This window comes from Apostichopus japonicus, chromosome 10 (genome assembly GCF_037975245.1).
Source record: "Apostichopus japonicus isolate 1M-3 chromosome 10, ASM3797524v1, whole genome shotgun sequence".
NCBI classification, from domain to species: domain Eukaryota; kingdom Metazoa; phylum Echinodermata; class Holothuroidea; order Aspidochirotida; family Stichopodidae; genus Apostichopus; species Apostichopus japonicus.
In genome coordinates, this window is record NC_092570.1 from 12,401,593 (window position 1) to 12,420,050 (window position 18,458).

Sequence of the window (18,458 nt, forward strand, 5' to 3'; positions counted from 1 at the left end):
TTATTTCTCTTACCTGGTAGGTTGATTTTGCTAATCGATATATAGGAGGTGGTGTTATGAGCAGTGGACTTGTCCAGGAGGAAATTAGGTTTATCTCTTGTCCAGAGTTGATTGCAGGCCTACCCTTTGTGGAGTGCCTACAGGATAACGAAGCTATGGAAATTTCCGGGTTTGAGCAGTACGCCAGCCACTCAGGATACAGTCATTCTTTTTCTTTTGACGGAGACTTTCAAGATGGTGCTGAGGTAGGGTTCATTGGTAGCACTTAAAACATTTGAGGACAATGATGATTGTCCTTGTAAAGCCATCTACCTTCAAAATGCCAATGACAACTTATATCATAAATAATATATAATAAAGTAATTGTGCAATAATGCAGGAAGTATTCAGTGACAGCTTGCTAAAATATTAATAGCCGTTTTATGAAGTATGTATTCACCACTAAAACACAGTGTAACACTGCTAATGTGAGAACAGTCCTTTATGTGTATATTGATCCTTGAGAGAAATACAAATTGACTCTCAGGACACCCTAACAACAAAAGCTGACTTGTGGAAGCTAACAGGTACTCTTATCACAGGGGAAGGGATTTTCAGATTTCACAGCCTTCATTGAAATTCAAAATTTTTAAACTGATCTTTGATGCTGCTACAGGTGGACTCAAGCGGAAAGTTGGAAAGTACTCTCATCGCAATAGACGCCTCTCCATTCTATGACACATCCAACGACCAGTACCGTGAGAGCTACCTGCAGAGAGACCTGAATAAAGCCTTCATCGGGTTCCTGCCCAGCAGGGAGACAGATGATGTAGAGTCTAACGATGATGAATCAGAAGAGGATATCAGTTTTTACACTGCCGCCACTGAGAAGTCTCATCTTACGGCAGAGACGGATTTCGATACGGCATCTGAGAGTTTGGATGTGCCAAAGATTGAGTCGAGTGAGTTTGGAAGGAGAAGTAATGAACTGAGGTTATCAACTGATCATTTGGGTTAAGTGATGTTATAACTCAGAAGTTTGAATTTGACAATAAACTACAGTATTACTTTCCATGAAAGTTTATTGTAACAAAATTCTGGTAGCAAGTAATGTTCACTTTCTTAGAGTCAGTCATTAGGAATAGGTCGCCACAAATATCCTAGAAAGAGGAATAATGGTTTACAAAAAAGTTACAAAATCAGTTAAATGCGACTTGTCAATTTTTTTTTTCATGACTCAGACTTCTTATTGTGTAATTGAACACTCTCACACTATGAGTGTCAGAGCCTCAAGGAAAGTATCTTTAAAATCTTTAAACATGGAGCTACACTGAAGAATCTTCCATGATGTTGTCCCAATATCATCTGTCAATAGAGATTGAAATCAAAAGATTGTCATACAGTCAACTATTCAGATCAATTATCACTTTTTCTATTTTCCTGCCTGGTTGCATCCATTTCACAAACAAAGCTTACACTGCAAGCCTGCCCTTTCATTTACAATTGTGGTTTGATTCAACATATTTTGGAAACTATCAATGTACAGTGCCTGTGTATTACTCACATTTAACATGGATATCTTAAAGCTATGATGACAAATCCTTGAATCCGACAAATGTAAACAGGTATTGCAATGCATTCATGTTTATTGACACTTTGATTTTTGTGCTTTGTTTGAGAATTTTTCCATTGTTTCCTGAAATGGAATGATTGCATTGATACAAGTGATCTCTTATAAATTGGAAATTTCCATTAGTTTGAACGTTGTGAAACCATGTGCACCAGTAGTGCTTGTCAGATTGCAAATGTGGTTTTGTGGCTGTCTCCAGTATTTAAAGGTTGAAAGATTTAAGCAAGGTGAATCTTGATTATATTTTGATTAAATCTGGACAGGAGGCATTTAACGTCTAAAGTAATCAATTGTTTGTAGGCTAGGTAATGTAGCATATATATTGGGTGGGGACATGAAGGTATGGTGGACGGTAAATACCATTGAGCAACAAGTTTGAGTGATTTGAAAAGGAAGAAAAAGTGATCTCTGTTGCCTGGAAGTATGATCAAAGAGGAAAATTCAGATAGTTTTTGATGATCAATTTTGTGCTGTAAGTAGTATGTGTAGGCCACTGGTGGTATCTTATTCATCAGGAAAAGACTGGAATAAGTCCTTAGTTGGTACAGTCTTAAATCACAAGTTGTTTCACTGCTGAAGAATAAACACACTACACTTTCTACCCTGGTATAATTAAAGAAATATCGTTTTCTTCAAAATTGATCATTCCTAAAATATGTAGCACCAGGTTGTAAACCATTTTCTTCTAAAGAGTACGCTTAATCACGAAGATATGAACATTGAAATGTATCTAGCAAGAGCAGAATAAGAGAGTTAGATCAATTTAACAGAATAAAACCCACTTAATGAATTGACTTACAGACAACATTCACAGCAAAGTAAACTGTCAAATTTTAAGGACAAATCAACGACAAAATCATGAAAGGAAAGTAAATGATTTGTATGAAACCAAGAAAACATAAAGCACAGTCAAACAACAATGTCTAGAGTAGGAACACGATTTTGAGATAGGGGTGTCATGTAGTCGTTGGAATTTTTTTCTTCCTGTAAATGTCATATTGTCTGCCACATGAAAACCCTTTAAATCAGATCATTGTATCTGTTCCATATAACTGCTAGTTGCCACTATGTACATTTTGAAAGGTGAGATATTTGATTGTCTTTATGTTGTACTTTTGTAATTCCAGGTGATTCATATGATCTCAACCACATCACCACTTATGGCAATGCCCTTAGCAAAGCAATTACTGATATAGCAGTGAAGGATGCCTCCATTTTACAGAGTGGAGACTCGTTTGATAGCTCCGTCGGGGATGGTGGTACATCTATAGAGGAATCTGTGGACTTTGCTATCGATGGTAATGGGGACGGTGCAAGGCTGAAGGAGTGGTCCCAGTTCTCCACACGTTCATGCGTCAGTGAAAATCTGTTAGAGTTCTGTGAGCAACTCACTCAGGAGGTGATCATTTCAGTGATATCGCACAAATTGCCAGAGAGATTCGATGACAACGGCTGCAAGGATTTAGTCTCAGGAATGAAGGGAACGGTGACCAAAGAATCAAAGACTGGAATGTTGAATACTCTAAATAATTTTGATAACTCTGTAGAACTCCGTCAATTTAACAAGGGAACGCTACAACCCAAGAATAATCTGACCGGTTTGGTCGACGATCTTGTAGCGTCTGCCGTAACTGGAGCAATTAACAGGAAACTAGGCCAGCCCAGTCCATCTGATAATGGTAGTGTTCATTCTGGTCTTGGGTCTTCTTTAGGGGATTTTAGTGTCATTTCATCAACGTCTGCTCACTCAGAGACATATGTCAAAGTCAACTTGGATGAGTACCCTGACTCTGGAAACAGACAATTGAACATGGTAGAAAATTATGTCTCAGGTGTGATTGGGCAGGCAGTCTGTATTGCCAAACAATTGGATAACTTCACTATCGATACCATGGGATCAGCTGGTAATGATCAAAGTGATTCCGAAAGACAAACCAGCCAAGATAATAGGACTCATTGTGTTAGCAGCAATGGAGAGCCTGGTGAGTTTAGTAAACCCACAGGTGGTGGCCAACCTCTCCTTAATGGTGAACTAGAGGGCGATGATGTAGGTAGCCTATCTTCCTTACCCTCAAACGTACATGAAGGTGATGGAGCCTACCAAGAACCCACACTCCCTCCATTACGAGGGCCAGTGGTCAATATTGAGAGAGGAGATTGTTCTCAGCCTGGAACTCCACCCCCTTCTCCTAGCTTTCAACAGTTTGACCAATCTTCTCGCTCAAGTTTTAGTGAAGCAGACTTATTGATATTTGGTGAGGAGCTGCTACATTTACAGAATGATGAGCCACCAAACCATCAACGATTCGGGATGGTGGAGACATTCGTAGAGGAGTATGACGATGATGAAGATAGTGAGTTAGATCACATGATCGCTGCTGCTTCAAGGAGGAGCAGCAGCAGAAGTGGCAGTGCCTCCTCCAAACCTCCGAATCTCGATAGCTTCACAGAAGGTCTTTTGAAAATTGGAGACATCGACCCTCAGGGACGTCGGCCAAGTCGAACCGAAGAGTCCCTTCAGTATTTTTCAGCCGAGCTAGCAAAACGAGTCGAATCAGACAGGTATAATCTACGCAGGGAGTCAGACTTAGATAGGTTCGCCTTTGATCTTTTCCATGGTGTCAATGACGAGCCTCCAGAACAGATAAGGGACGTCAATGAAGATATTGCTGCTCTCTGTGCTACTAGACTTGCTGCAGATATTATGCAGGATGTTGCCATTCAAATGTTTGGAACAGTCTTTCCTCATTCAGTGAGGCTCATCCCTGCAGGTGAAGGCTTCTTCCCCCCACGAAGAGAACCTTCGGAGACAGACCTACTATCTCTGGCTGCCAACTTAGCTAACACCATCTTAGAGTCTGCCATGAGAACTTACAGGAGGGACGTATTGGGCAATCTATCCGACGGTGATTCTTCAGAATCCATCGGGGGAGAATTGGAGTCAGAAATGAACTCACGCTGTGCACAAATTGACGAAAATTCTGTTTGTGATTCCACGACTGATGACATTCAGAGGCCCAGGACAGCAGAGACTTATCATTTCTCTTCAGTGGATGAAATGGCCTGGAGTATTTCAAGTACAATCCTTTCAGAGGCCTTTGTAGACATAAGCAAAGTCAAGCTGCTTGAAGAACTCTTTGCACAGTCATTAAGTGGTGAGTTTCTTAACCTTTGATTGGTCTAGGCATTGTGTAAAATTTCACTTGAGTATAGGATAATTTTAATAATTTTCTTGCCGTTTTGGATATATAAGTACCTATCATTAGGGAGATGCCGTATATCCTTCAACTTGTCTAAGTTCATCACTTGACTGCAGAAGCATTGGCTATTCATAATCAAGGCAAATACTAACTATGAAGATATATATAGATATTATTACTGAAAACTGCCTTTCTCCTATCACTCTGAAATCTAAATGTTAAATTTTGAGATTGAAGAAGAGAGGAAGAAACCAGTCTGAATGCATCCATTTGGTAATTGAGAGATCAAATCACTAGTGAAAGTTTGGTGTAAAGCCATTGGCTGTATAAAAGTAGTCTCTGGATTATGAAATTGTGTTTCTCACTTTGTACACACTTTGCCATATTTATAAACAATATTGACAGGATTTGTTTTTATTAGGTTAATAATTCTATGATGAAAAGCACAAATGAATGTTTCTTCCAACTTTTGCTTTTAATCTACGATGGAGCATTACAACTGGATACACAATATTTTTATAATGTGACTGAAGGTTGTAAACCCAAATCTCAATACATGAGCTATGTATTGAGAGGTTGGTATGCTTGAAGGAGATGCCGTTTTTATCTCAATACATTACATGTATAGAGATATTGTAACAGTAAGTGGGACTCTCTCTTCTCTTAAAAATTTTTCAGCGTCTTCATACAAAGTTCTTTTTCTCTGGAATTTCCAGAGCAAGCATATATCATATAGGCCAACAAAAGTTACTATTTTTTATTCCAGAATTGTATCTCATTCTATGACTTTTTCACCGATTTATGTCCAAATTTGGCCAAATCCCTCTGAAAAACAGTTGAAATGAAGCCTTTTTGCACACGCTCCAAAACTTGTTTGTTTCATTGTTTTTGATGATTAAGCCCCGCCTCCAAGTCTTGTGTAGCAGATTGGCTATGACTCAAGGCCCGCCTCCAAGTCTGGTTTGTAGCAGATTGGCTATGCCTCATGGCAGCTACATGTTAGATATACAAAAATGGTCACCCTCACGACCAATGCACACTAATTCCATATACACATTGTTGTGCATTTAATTTATATTAGGACTTCGTCTGTTTATAGCTCCATGGTTTTAGTAATATCAATTTAAGGATTGTTCTTTTGTTCAGGTAGTTTTTCAGAGCAAGAGTCATGATAAGTTTGTTTGATTGCCCATCAGGTATTTTGTATAATTACGTATACACTTTGTTGTGCTGCTGAAGGCTACAAGTTTAGGCTAGGCCTAATGCATTCTATATTAGGCCTTCATTTAGTAATAGCCACATTAGCATTGTACTGGTGGTGTTCAGGCAGTTTTGGGCCATGGTACAGTAAGTTTGTTTGATTGCCTTACAGTGTGTTTTAATTTTTAAGTTAAGTTTCCAACTTCTATATTAACTGTGACTCCATAAATTTAACATAATGTTAATGGGATAATACAACAACTATTCATTTGGAATAGAGTGTATATTGTGCATTTCTAGAATGAAGCATCATTATGAATTAACAGCTTGTTTGGTATATTTCTTTAACCCCCCCCCCCAAAAAAAAGAATTAAAAACAAAAATTATAATCTATCACATTTTATTTTCACTGGAGTATGTATAAAAGAGGAGCCGGCCATAGCATTACAACTTTTATAAGACTATAAAAATTGGATAAGGTTATGTCTTATTTATAAGGATATAATAAGGTTATAAGAAGTATGTTTAGCTTTCTTTTGAACCTGTGATGTTTGACATCAAATATACAAAGAATTAAAAGAAAATACTAAAATGGAGAGGAACTGGGGTGGCTATTAGGGGAGGAGGAGGCCACCCATCACTTTCAATTTAAAACTTATATTCTACATATGTACATTATTTTTTCCAAGTCATAAATCCACAAAATCTTTATGTCAAAATTATTGAGATGGAAAAACGTGGGTTGTTTTGATAATTGGAAGTGTACACAGTTTTGATGGTAGTCACCACTACAGTCTACAGTAACCTACAGTAGGTCGATAGGCCTAGCTTTCTCAAGGCGGGCATCAAGAATATGGTCGAGTTGTTCGCCTCTTCTTATTTGACTGTTGTCATTGACGTCAAACTATATGACCAAAAATATTATATATATTGATATTGATAATTGTAGAGACAGAGCAAAGATAAGAAACTAGGAATCGAAATTAGAACTTCCAGTATTGAGATACTGCGTCATTGATGCTCTTGTTTGTCAGTTGTTTCCTTTAAGCGTCAGAACGAATCAAAAACATCTTGCGAAGGTTCTTCAAGATATGTATTACATAATGACAAATAAACGTTTCTTACTTTGACAGAGGAAGTCAGCCAGAAAGGCATCCTTTTTGTGCAGATTTTGTTGTAAAATGCTGGTTGTGCATGTGACAGTGCTGCTGCACACTACAGAATATATCCTATAAGAGACACACATATTGTACAGTTCTGACTGTAAGTTGATTGTTACTCATTTAATCTTTCCATTTAATGAGTATTCAAGGATTACACATGCAGTACATCATGCATTGTAAATTGTAACTTCTGTGCATAGGATATGGTTAGCCTCACATAGCCAGGTGGACTGGTTCCTTTTAACTTTTTTAATCCCTGCTACATTAAATTTGGAAGGTGCCATATTTGTCACATTCAACCTCCACACCCAAAAGTCACATGTGTCACTATGTCGTCTAACGTGCAACATTAATGTTCTGATATCAGAGTAGTGAGATTCAGCAGCATTGCTCCTCTGGTTTGTTTTTAGTTTTGTTGTTATTTTAGTTTTGGTAATCTCCAAAATATCAAAGGGTATAGATCTTTGAAGGTGTAGTCCAATAAATGTTCCTCTCTGTAGGTATGTGATGTAGTTATAAGTTAGGTTGTATCATATTCCTCTCTGTAGGTATGTGATGTAGTTATAAGTTAGGTTGTATCATATTCCTCTCTGTAGGTATGTGATTTAGTTATAAGTTAGGTTGTATCATATATATGTTGCTTTGTTCCTGTCTGTAGGTATGTGATGTAGTTGTAAGTTAGGTTGTATCATATTCCTCTCTGTAGGTATGTGATTTAGTTATAAGTTAGGTTGTATCATATATATGTTGCTTTGTTCCTGTCTGTAGGTATGTGATGTAGTTATAAGTTAGGTTGTATCATATTCCTCTCTGTAGGTATGTGATGTAGTTATAAGTTAGGTTGTATCATATATATGTTGCTTTGTTTGGGTGAGCAAGATCAGGTTGGGCCTAATTTTGTGACCAAGCGGCTTAGCTTTCTGTTAATAAATATGGTTCTAGGCATTATCTTGTATTAAGACATTATCTGACCATGCATGCAGTGACTACATGTACTTGCTGCTGTTGGGAATTTTCTAGTTTGAACATTTGTATAGTAATTTGGAGGTTTATCAGTTGTATCATAAAAAAAGTAAAGTACTTAATCAACAGACTAAGTCTTAAGTCAAATTATGATAAAACACTATATTTTGAGGAAAAATCAGGGAAGAATTTAGTGTTCAATTTTTGTGTAGCAGTTTTGAAGATTCTGAATTTTGTCCCTAATAAAAAACTATGGTGTCTGTGTACATAAACTGCTAAGCATAGCTATAGCAAGTCGCCCATACTGCATATCAATTTGCAATGCAATACTGGATAAATTATTCCCTGGATTTTATTTTTACAAATTATACCTTCATCATTGCTTTCAGCTACATTTTCAGCCCAAATTTGTCAGCTCTAGAAGTACCCTTCAAATTATGGGAAATTGTGTAGTTCATTTTTGCCGAAAGGCTTTGAATTATGACGTTGACATGGCCTTTTGAAATTGATCACACTTCATGTACAATGCAAATCATCTGAGCATTGGTTACATTTTGATGATGTCATTGATATTGTGTTAATTAATACTTTATGAATCAGAGATGGAAACAATCAAAGACATATATCTTAGACGCAACTTTTGAAATTAAGGTTTACATCACAACTTACATAGCTAGCTGAATAGTATTAAGAAAAGACGAAACAAAAACTGAAACCAAACCTGCACAGCTCAATATACAGCTGCCTTAACTACATGGGTTATTTATGTTTATTCAAACATTATTAACTTTACCACCAAGTAACAATAACTTGTAGCACATCTTTCAGCAAGTCAAGGCTTAATTTGATTTATGCACACATGATATCTCCTAGTTTAATTTGATTTATTTTATGACGTGCGATACTGCAGTCATCTCAGGTGGTTTACTCTGAAGAATACTCTCATTAGAATTTAAATTGAAATATTCAAAACCTTTGTCATTGCTGCTGGAGATTGTTGATGAGTGTAACAGCACAAACCTTTCAAACTCTGAGATGTTGCAGCGAGAATGCGTATAATCTATATACCAATCTGTGTACTGGTATCTTTCCTGGTCCAGTGGTGCTTTTGAGGAAAGTTCTGAATCTATCAATATTTGTTTCTTCTGTTTAAGTGAGGGAAGTTTATGGGAAATTTTAGTACTGTAGATGAATGTTATACTGGTCTAACTAATGTGTAGCCCTGTAGCCCCACTTTAGGATTATTCAAGTTACTTCACTCCTCTCTTACCTGTCTCCCACTCCACATCTGCACTTTCCCATCTACCTAACTACACACTGGAACATTTAAGCACTGCGCCCCCGCTCCCTGGGTACTGCTCGCCTACTCCTCCTTCCCAATCTCCCATTCAGCAAAATTTACTTTAAAGTTTTCGATCGTTTATTACAAATTTCGTGATTGGTGTTGGATTTCGGAGTCCCCGTCTCAACTAAGAAGCACTGTTACTTTTACCCGTAAAACAACATGGACCAAACAAATTATTTCCAATTGTGTTTACAATCTACAAGTGTTTTAGGATGCAACAATCCTCTGATTCAAATGGATTTTTCAGGCTAGTAACTCTAACATGAGAACTCTGTAGCTTGACTGTTTGATGCAATGACCTAAAGTATTCATATAAAAAGAACATGCTGATAAACTATGCAAACTACAAATTATTGAATACATGAATAGGAGTGAGCACCTGATCCAAATTCCCAAGATATTTTGTAACCAGCCAATTTACTAAGATGAAGGAAACAGCTCTCATGTTACAAACATTCTTGAAAGAAGTAATTGCAACAAATCAACCATGTCTTTGAACATTAGTGTTCCCATGCTAATGATATGTTTTCTCTCTTGATCTGTATAGAAGTGCAGCGCCCTCTTGCCACCGGTAACTGGGGATGTGGTGTCTTTGGCGGTGATCCTCAAGTGAAGTCTCTGTTACAGTGGGTTGCAGCATCGCAGGCCGGCCTGCGCACCATCTACTATTATTCATTTGGGGATGGACGTGTTGAAGAGGTAGGATCCACCAATGTTACATGAAGATTTACTTTTACGAAGGAAAACCTAAATGTTCATAAAATTGTGTGATTTGCCAGATAGCTGCATTCTCTCGTACTATTAACATTCTCAACATATAGCAACAGCTATGACTGGTAATCATTGATGATAGGACAAGTTGTAGTATTGTCCGGCCTCTAATTTATTAATTTCTCTCACTTGGCATGATGAACCCCATAGGAGAGTGATAATATGTGTATCAGCAACAATGAATATTGACTATAGAACATCAGTTGAGCTATTTGCTAGTTGTAACTACAGTTCTTGGGAGAGGTTAAAACCCTCTGTGAATCTTAACATCATCTCTGTCTCCATCTTCATGTGATCTATCACCACTCTAAAACCTAATGTTGTTAAGCGCTCATGTGGCAACAGTCATCAGTTAGAAATTATATTGGCAAAATTATCCTTGTCGCCACATACTAGTGAATTATTCAACACATCAGCAAGGCATCAATATGATCTTTTTATCAATGCACCCCCCTTCCAAAAAAATAAATAAATAAATAAAAGAAAGAAAGAAAGAAAGAAGAAGGAAAAACAATAGTTTCCCTTCAGGATTCAGATAATCATACCTGCAGGCAAGTGAGTGGTGTGAGTGCCACCACTAATTAGAAATACTGCCAACTTCCTTAAATGAAAACAGGCAGTTGTGTGAATGCAGTGTGTTGATATAATGAAAAACTGTGTATAATTTTCAATGAGCTTAACACAGAGTGTGATCACCTGTTGTGGCATTAGAAAAACAATTAAAAGCCAAAGAAGGAGAAAGAAAATGATAAAAAACATTATTTCCTGAAGGCTGAATCCCAAACAACCAAATGCTTGGTAATTGTTTTTTTCTGCTTCTTTCACAAAATTTGGAGTTGTTAAATATTGAAAAATTGGAAAGTGTATTTATTGGCAACTGTTAATACTGGATAAAGTAGTGGCTGTACAGTCATTGCAAAGAGATCATATCAATAATCTCTATTTCCCAGGTACTCTACTAAAACAAATTTAGTTTGCTGAATTTATTCAGGAAAGTATTAACAGCGAGAAAAGAAAACATGAAACTCTGTCACTTTAGGCAACAATATGTTGAAATTGCAATGACAAAAATCTATGTTGTGATTATCACATATAGCTGCGATTCCCACACCCTATATTATTTGTTCTTAACAACCATTTAAAGTATGACACAACAGTAGCATAGTCAAGGTAATTGCTTCTGTTTTATCTCTCTTTAGCTTCCAGAAGTAGTCCAGTTGCTTCGGATGAGAGGTTGGACCGTCGGGAAAACTGTCCGCTTACTCAGAGGGTATTGCAAGAAGAAGATGACCTCTGACCTTGATGACGACTTATTTCAAGAGATTCTTGGGATGAGACTAACAGCTTAATTGATGTAATTACAGGAAAACACCTCATTCAATAGAGGGCTGAGCAAGAAGTGGACTACCTATGATGAAGATGTATTTCAAGAATTCAAGACAAAAAAACACTTTAAACCCAATTTGCATGGTTATGGGAAAATTGTTCACAATCTGAGAGGATATTGAAAAAGATGACTATTGGCATTGAACATTTAGCAACAGTCTTAAGAAGTGACTTAAAGCATGAAGCTGCACTTTGCTACATCTAATGGAAACATACTAAATGCCCGAATACACAAATTATAGCACGGTTTACAATTCAGGGATGTGCAATTGAGAAAATTAAACATTGAATTTTTGGAAATGCATTATGGTTGTGTGACATCACATCTTTGGGACACAAAGTAATTTGTATTGGACTTTATGGTTCATAACACACAAATTAGGAGCAGTTGCTCATAAATCTTGTAGTTAGAGTGATGTATACCTATATACATGTAAATATTAAATGGCTTGGTCAAAGTGAAACAACCTTACAACACAATACAACATAATACATGTCACTTTAATTTGCATGGTAATGTGGTCAATGCTTTTTTTAAAATTTTATTACTGTTAGGTATTCCCCATCCTGCAAAGATAGGCATAGGCTATGGTTACATATTGCAGAGAAGTCAAATGGTTTTCATTGCTGCTGTGTGTGTGATTTTCAAAATAATTTGCAGAGGAAACTGGTTTGTCATAAAATTTGTTTCAGCAAGCTATAAAACATGAAATATTTACTGCTAAATTATTCTTCCTTTCCTAGAACTTGTTGAATTTTCTATTTAGTTTATATCTGAAATATAAAATTTCAAAATTTCAAATTATGATTAAAAGTTTTGAAAATAAATCACATAATCTTACATATGCAATGTAAATGGCCAGTATGCTTAATCAAGAAAGTTGATTGATCATTGTGCATCAAAAATTACCTGTTTTGGGTTACGATGCCGCAGGCTCAGTAACCTTTTGCAATTGTGCTGGTGTGTGCGTCCGTGCGTGCGGGTGCACCTGTGTGTGCGTGCAGGTACGCATTGTGTGTGTAAGTGATGGCCAGCTTGTAAAAACGATATCTCAAGAAGCGCAAGTTGAGTCAATGTCATGCTTGGTAGGTAGATTCCCAATGATGTGTAGATGTGTCCTATTGGTTTTGGTTCCCTTCTCATGAATATTATATAGTGCAAACTTTTTGAGAAAAGTTGTACTTGATTGTGTTGAAGCCATAGTAGGTTTCCCATTACCATTTATACCCAGACACTGCACATGTAGGTAGATAGGATCAGCTCATAGTCAGATCTCTGCAGATAATTGGCTTTTACTTCTAGACTTATTTATCAATTTTAAATCATGAGTCACTATGCCACTTTTAAAACTTCATCTTGGCAGTAATCTTTGCTTAAATAAATATTCCCAACAGGCATTATCTCATAATCTGGTGATTTATTTCATACAACTAATTACTTGTGTCCTTTTCATATTTATAGGTTTTGATTCAGATATCATATACTAGGAATATGCTGATATACTTTTACAGACCTGTTGTAGCACCCTACTTTCGTCGTACATATTTATATACCAATATACACATATGAGTACCCAAGCCAATGTAGAAATTTGATGATGACAACACAGATATGAACAGCAAAATGTAACTATATGTAGGAGCAAAAACACATCTGATGTGAAAGTAGTCACAGCTTGTTGCTTTCAGGCAGCTGTCAGTCCGATTGCAGAAGTTAAGTCTGTTACAGCCAGGGCAATGTGTTATTACAGCTCCATTATGTGTGAAATGCCACTAATGTATTCTAGCTTCACTAAATACTGTATATTATGTGATCTGAGATAAAGAAAAGACAACTACCTAGGCAAGAAATGTTGTGATATATGCCAGAGATATGAGAGTATGAACCGAACCAATAGCTTATATGATGAGGTGATTTATATCAATTCAAATTATGCAATATTTTACAGAAAGAGAGATCGTTTAGAGATTTTATGGAGTGTCAGTAATTTCATGCAGAGAAACAAGTGAAGAAAAATATTAGCTTAAAAGCTTTCTCATAAGCATTAGTAAAACAACACATCATATAGTCATATTGCTTAAAACATCTCCAACTTCATCCTATAACTTATCAGAAAATTACAACAAGTGCTGAAAAGGTTGAACCGGATGCACGTTTGTTGTTCGTCCCTTCCTTTCATAACAAAGTTTTGATTGAGAAGGATGCCACTATAGTGAAATGTATATTATATCTATTGCTGTTGGGAAAAAAACAATTGTGGCCGAATGTACCATAAATTGTTCTGTCTATTCATTCTTATTATTTGAATGCAAACACTGCCCCATTATTATCAATATATATATACATACACTAAATTCATAGAATGATTGGCAACCTTGTATTAGAGAGAAGTTCTTAAGTAAGTTGTTCATACTGTGGTCAACTTTGTTACTCTGTATCATATAAGTGTTTACTATGTATATCACCCAAACAGTACATTTGTTACTTATTGACTATGATCAGCTAATTTAAGTATTACTGTATGTATTGTAAGGTGATGACAGCTTTATCCACAAATACAAGACCAGAATGATATATCTTCATAAGGCTATATCTGCCTCTTCCTCATCATCAGAATGGCTCCTGACTGTACATTCTTGTATTGCATGAGATTGATGACACACATACCAGTTACTATTGAGTCTTGTTGTTCCATAAAGAACTCCTCTCCCTCCCCCCTTGGGGCCAGATGTTACTTACATACAACCAAAGATGTGACATTTCAATGAAATTGTATATTTATGTTAAGATGTTTAAAACAAAAGTTTCTCATTCTCTAGATGCAGTTTCTATCGTTTCACAGATCAGATGTTGTTTGGAATTTACCCAGATAATTTTTTATTTTATTTTTTTTTATCTTGCAACAGAGAGTTTGATTCAAACAAACCAGCAGCAGCTTATATTTATGTTTGGATATGAAAACAAAGAAAATGTTTTCAGTCCAACTCCAGGTCTGAATGAAGTTAGCCTATTTTCTTGCTTGTAACTTATGTTCTATATTTGCCTACCACTATAATGAAATAGCCATTAATTTATTTTCACTTGTCTAGAGAAACACTTGATAATTTATTGCCAATGCAGTTCCTAGTTGAGTTCAATTTGCTTTGCCTTGACATTTTGCTGTTTGATATTACAACTTTCACTTCTTTTTCTTTGCTTTCATTTTTACTTCATTAATGATCTCAGGGTTACCTATACAAAAGCTATGCTTGGGTAGGCAATACTATCAAATATTAGGGCTACCCTTGAAGTATGGCCCACTGAGTTAGTGGGGGGGGGGGAGAGGGTATGGAGGGGTACTTTGAAATGAGTTTTATTACCTTCTTTCACAATAATATTATTTTTGTTAGCTGTATAATAACTCTTTACCTCATTTGAGAATTTCAAAGCAATCTTATTTACTTAGCAGTTGTCTTGATATAACAGTTGAAAACATGTTTAAATTTGATGATAAAAAACTTCATGTATGGATTTGTGTGTATGGGGTAGCATCTCAAGTATAGTGAAGAGTCTCAATCAATGATATTGTTCATACTTAAGTTTCTAAATGTGTGAATAGAGATGAGTAGTGACAGAGAGGAATGTTGGAGAGATGTCACCAAATGTTTCTCAATTTCTCAAAACCAATACTTAAGTGAATTGAACAAGTCAAAGGTATTTTTCCGTTTGGAATATTTACATAACTTTCCTGTTTGGTAACTTTGTTGTATTTCTCATTTGTATTTTATATTTTTTATTGTACTGTGGTGCTGTTTTCCTTCATTATGTCTCATGGTTGAATTCTTTCAAGTTGATGTAGTTATAAGTCCTCCATACATCCAGCCAAGTGCCATCTAAGAACATTTCTAGGTAATTCCTTCTCCCCCTCCCCCTCCCCTCCCTCCATGTGATCTGTAGAATATATATCAGGAGTGTCTTCGTTTAGTGATCCTCTCCATGCTTCATGCCTCCATTTTGTTTGTTTATTTTTCAGTGTTCTCATCAATCATAACATGTGTAATGTTTGCTTGTGCAGATGACCAAAGATATAAGTTTCATATCAAATAATGAAGTAGAGACTTCCCTTCTGAACATTGTGCATGTAAACATAGTACTGATCGTTCAATGACATGTAGAGAATCAATTCACACTGATTAAGAACTTGTTCATTAGCTTTTACTTAGCTGGAGACATCTTGGAGGGTTTGATTACAATTTGATTATAAGTGATGCTTGGTAGGTTTGGTAAAATTGTAGATTAAAGCAGCCTTTTAATCAGGCATGAGCTTTTTCCGCGAATTCGCGCAATATCCGTGATTTCTTTTCTACCTCGGGGACAAATACTATTATCCTAACACACTGTAACATACGCAAACTGGAGCCTATACCGCAATTTTTGCAAAGTTCCGTGATTTTTTTTACCCAAGGCTCATCACTGGTTAATGTTGAAGTAATTGGTTTTGTTAGTCTACCTAAACCCCCATGACTAGTCTACCTTTATATGTGAGAGCCTTTGTCAGATTAGAAAAAGTTCCAGGCATGTTGGTTTGTCAAGCAGAAAAATAGATAAACACTTGTAAATAATTTGAGTTACTATTTGTCATTCTACTGTTTCATCCATTATATTTCAATCAGATAGACATTTTCATTTCTCATTAAACCTTGAAATACTGTAGTTTGCGTCCACGTTCATTGAAAAACACATCTATTGATGATGAAAGCAATCATTAATTTGTTGTGCATTTGGAAAGGTGCTCAACATGTGTGCTTGATAATTCTTAGGCCGGTGGTCCATGGTGGGGATGGGATTGGTGGGGGAGGGGAGGGGGGGGGCAATGCAAGGGATTGCTTAAAGTGTGCTTAAATTTATGATTAAATGATTATTTGATAAAATGTATGATTGTCATCATTATTTATAATTAAATGTCTGATTAATATCTTAGGTGATGTAGTATTACTAACCCACCTGTTCATTGAGTAAATTAGAGTGGGTTCTTCAAGTTTATTATGAGCAGGGAGGGAATGGCTATAACCTCTGTTACACCTGTGAGTATCGGAAATAATATGTGGTCCTTTCATTAACAGGGAATATAAATTTTACTTAAATCTATTTACTGACCATATGGAATATTATGCATATCTAATTGTGGGTAAAGTAGCCTGTATGGCACACTTGACTTTGTTTCTGCTGTGTGGTGCTATGGACATCTGTTTTAGAGAACTGGAGGATGAAATGAAGGGAATGTGACCATCTTGTTGGAAAACACTCTTACAGTTAAACAAGAACTACCATTTTGTTGGCTTTGTAGTCATTATTTGTATCCTGTTTACAAGCTGTTATCAACAGACAAGTGTCTTATGAAAGTTGTCTTCATATAATAACAAAGAGACTTGGGTGGGGAGAGGGGTAGGTCTGTGGGGGGGGGGGGTTGACTGTTGTAGATAGGTGTCCATTGCTCAGATATTGGTATCCAAGTAAACCATGACAGGAGGTTAATAACCTCTTTTTACACTGTTACCTGGACTATATGATTTAGGGAGGGGTCATATGATGGCATTAGGCTATGTCTGAGTTAAGAATGTTGTCTGAAGTAGTTGTCACTTGTTTCTCTTAATTCTGTGTTTTTTTTCAGACAATAGTTTTGAACTTCAATTTAAACAGAGTTTTGCATCATTCTTGCTATCAATAAGTTTGTAAAAAAGAACAGAATTCAGTTAGCAACCATTGTAAAAATGCTATACTGTAAGAACATGATTCATATACAGTTGTTGAATAATAAATGATTTGTGCAATTTGGCATTTTTTGTTTCTGTCATTTCTTTGTGTTAATTGTTGTTGTTAGAAACTTAATTGGTTGTGTCTGCACTTTTCATCTTAAGAATGTGAGGGTACAACTAAATTGTGATGTTTAAACCTGAAATTTCAGCTTGAATTCTTGCTGTTTCATCTCTGCATTGAGATATTTTAACTTGTGTTGACATTGTATTGCAAAATTTGTATGTCTTACCTCCAAATTTCCATTTTAATCAGAAAGTTCTGTTTTATGTCAAAATTTTGATGTGTAATCATGATATTTTGAATCTAATGTCAATATTTCATATCTAAGTTTTGACAATTAATAAATTGTGACAATTAATTGTGACAAAAAATTGTGACACTTAATGCTGAAATTTTGACCTTTTGCTAAAAAGTTTGATGTTTAATATCAAAATGTTGGTGTTATACCATGACATTTTTACTTTTTATTTCAATATATTTTTTGGGTAGGGGTCAAAGGTTATTTGAGGACAACAACAATCAAAACATTGAAACCAATGTAAACGTGATAACTGATAAGTCTATCTTTGACATATCTTACTTGGTATGTTGGTGCCTCTTACTTTGTCTGTATTGGCAATGATTTTGGTGGAGGTCAAAGGGCATTTGAGATCAGTGGGTTCAAAATCTGAAAACTTTGAAATCTTCAAACCCAGTAAACTCACCTTAGGTGAATCTGGAACTTAAAATGTAGATACCACTTATGTAGTTTTTGACTGCTGTGGTTTTTACTGGAGGTCAAAGGTCTTATTAAGAAAGCAGTGGTCAAAATCTGAAAATTTTAAACATGCTTTATCTAGTGGTGAAACTTTGGTATATAATATATTAGGTATATACCAAATTCTGTTGGTTTATTGTTTTCACTAGACAGAGTTTGTTCAACTTTTGTGAAGGCAAACAATGTATGTTATGCTGTACAAAAGGTCTGATATAATCTTGAGTACTACATACAAAGTAGACCATGAAATCTGTTTCAGAGGATGAA

At 36.0% G+C, this 18,458-nt stretch overlaps 1 protein-coding gene across 1 annotated transcript in view; it reads left to right on the forward strand.

The window, feature by feature from the left end:
* The window catches only part of LOC139974801 (uncharacterized), a 50,391-nt gene extending 32,938 nt beyond the window's left edge, over positions 1 to 17,453 (forward strand). Inside the window, exons 6-10 of the mRNA XM_071982232.1 lie at positions 21 to 245; positions 656 to 941; positions 2,737 to 4,764; positions 10,028 to 10,179; positions 11,451 to 17,453. Coding sequence (XP_071838333.1) covers positions 21 to 245; positions 656 to 941; positions 2,737 to 4,764; positions 10,028 to 10,179; positions 11,451 to 11,600 — 2,841 coding nt within the window. The 3' untranslated portion in view covers positions 11,601 to 17,453. The remainder of the gene's footprint in view (positions 1 to 20; positions 246 to 655; positions 942 to 2,736; positions 4,765 to 10,027; positions 10,180 to 11,450) is intronic.
* The last annotated feature ends 1,005 nt before the right edge of the window (positions 17,454 to 18,458 follow it).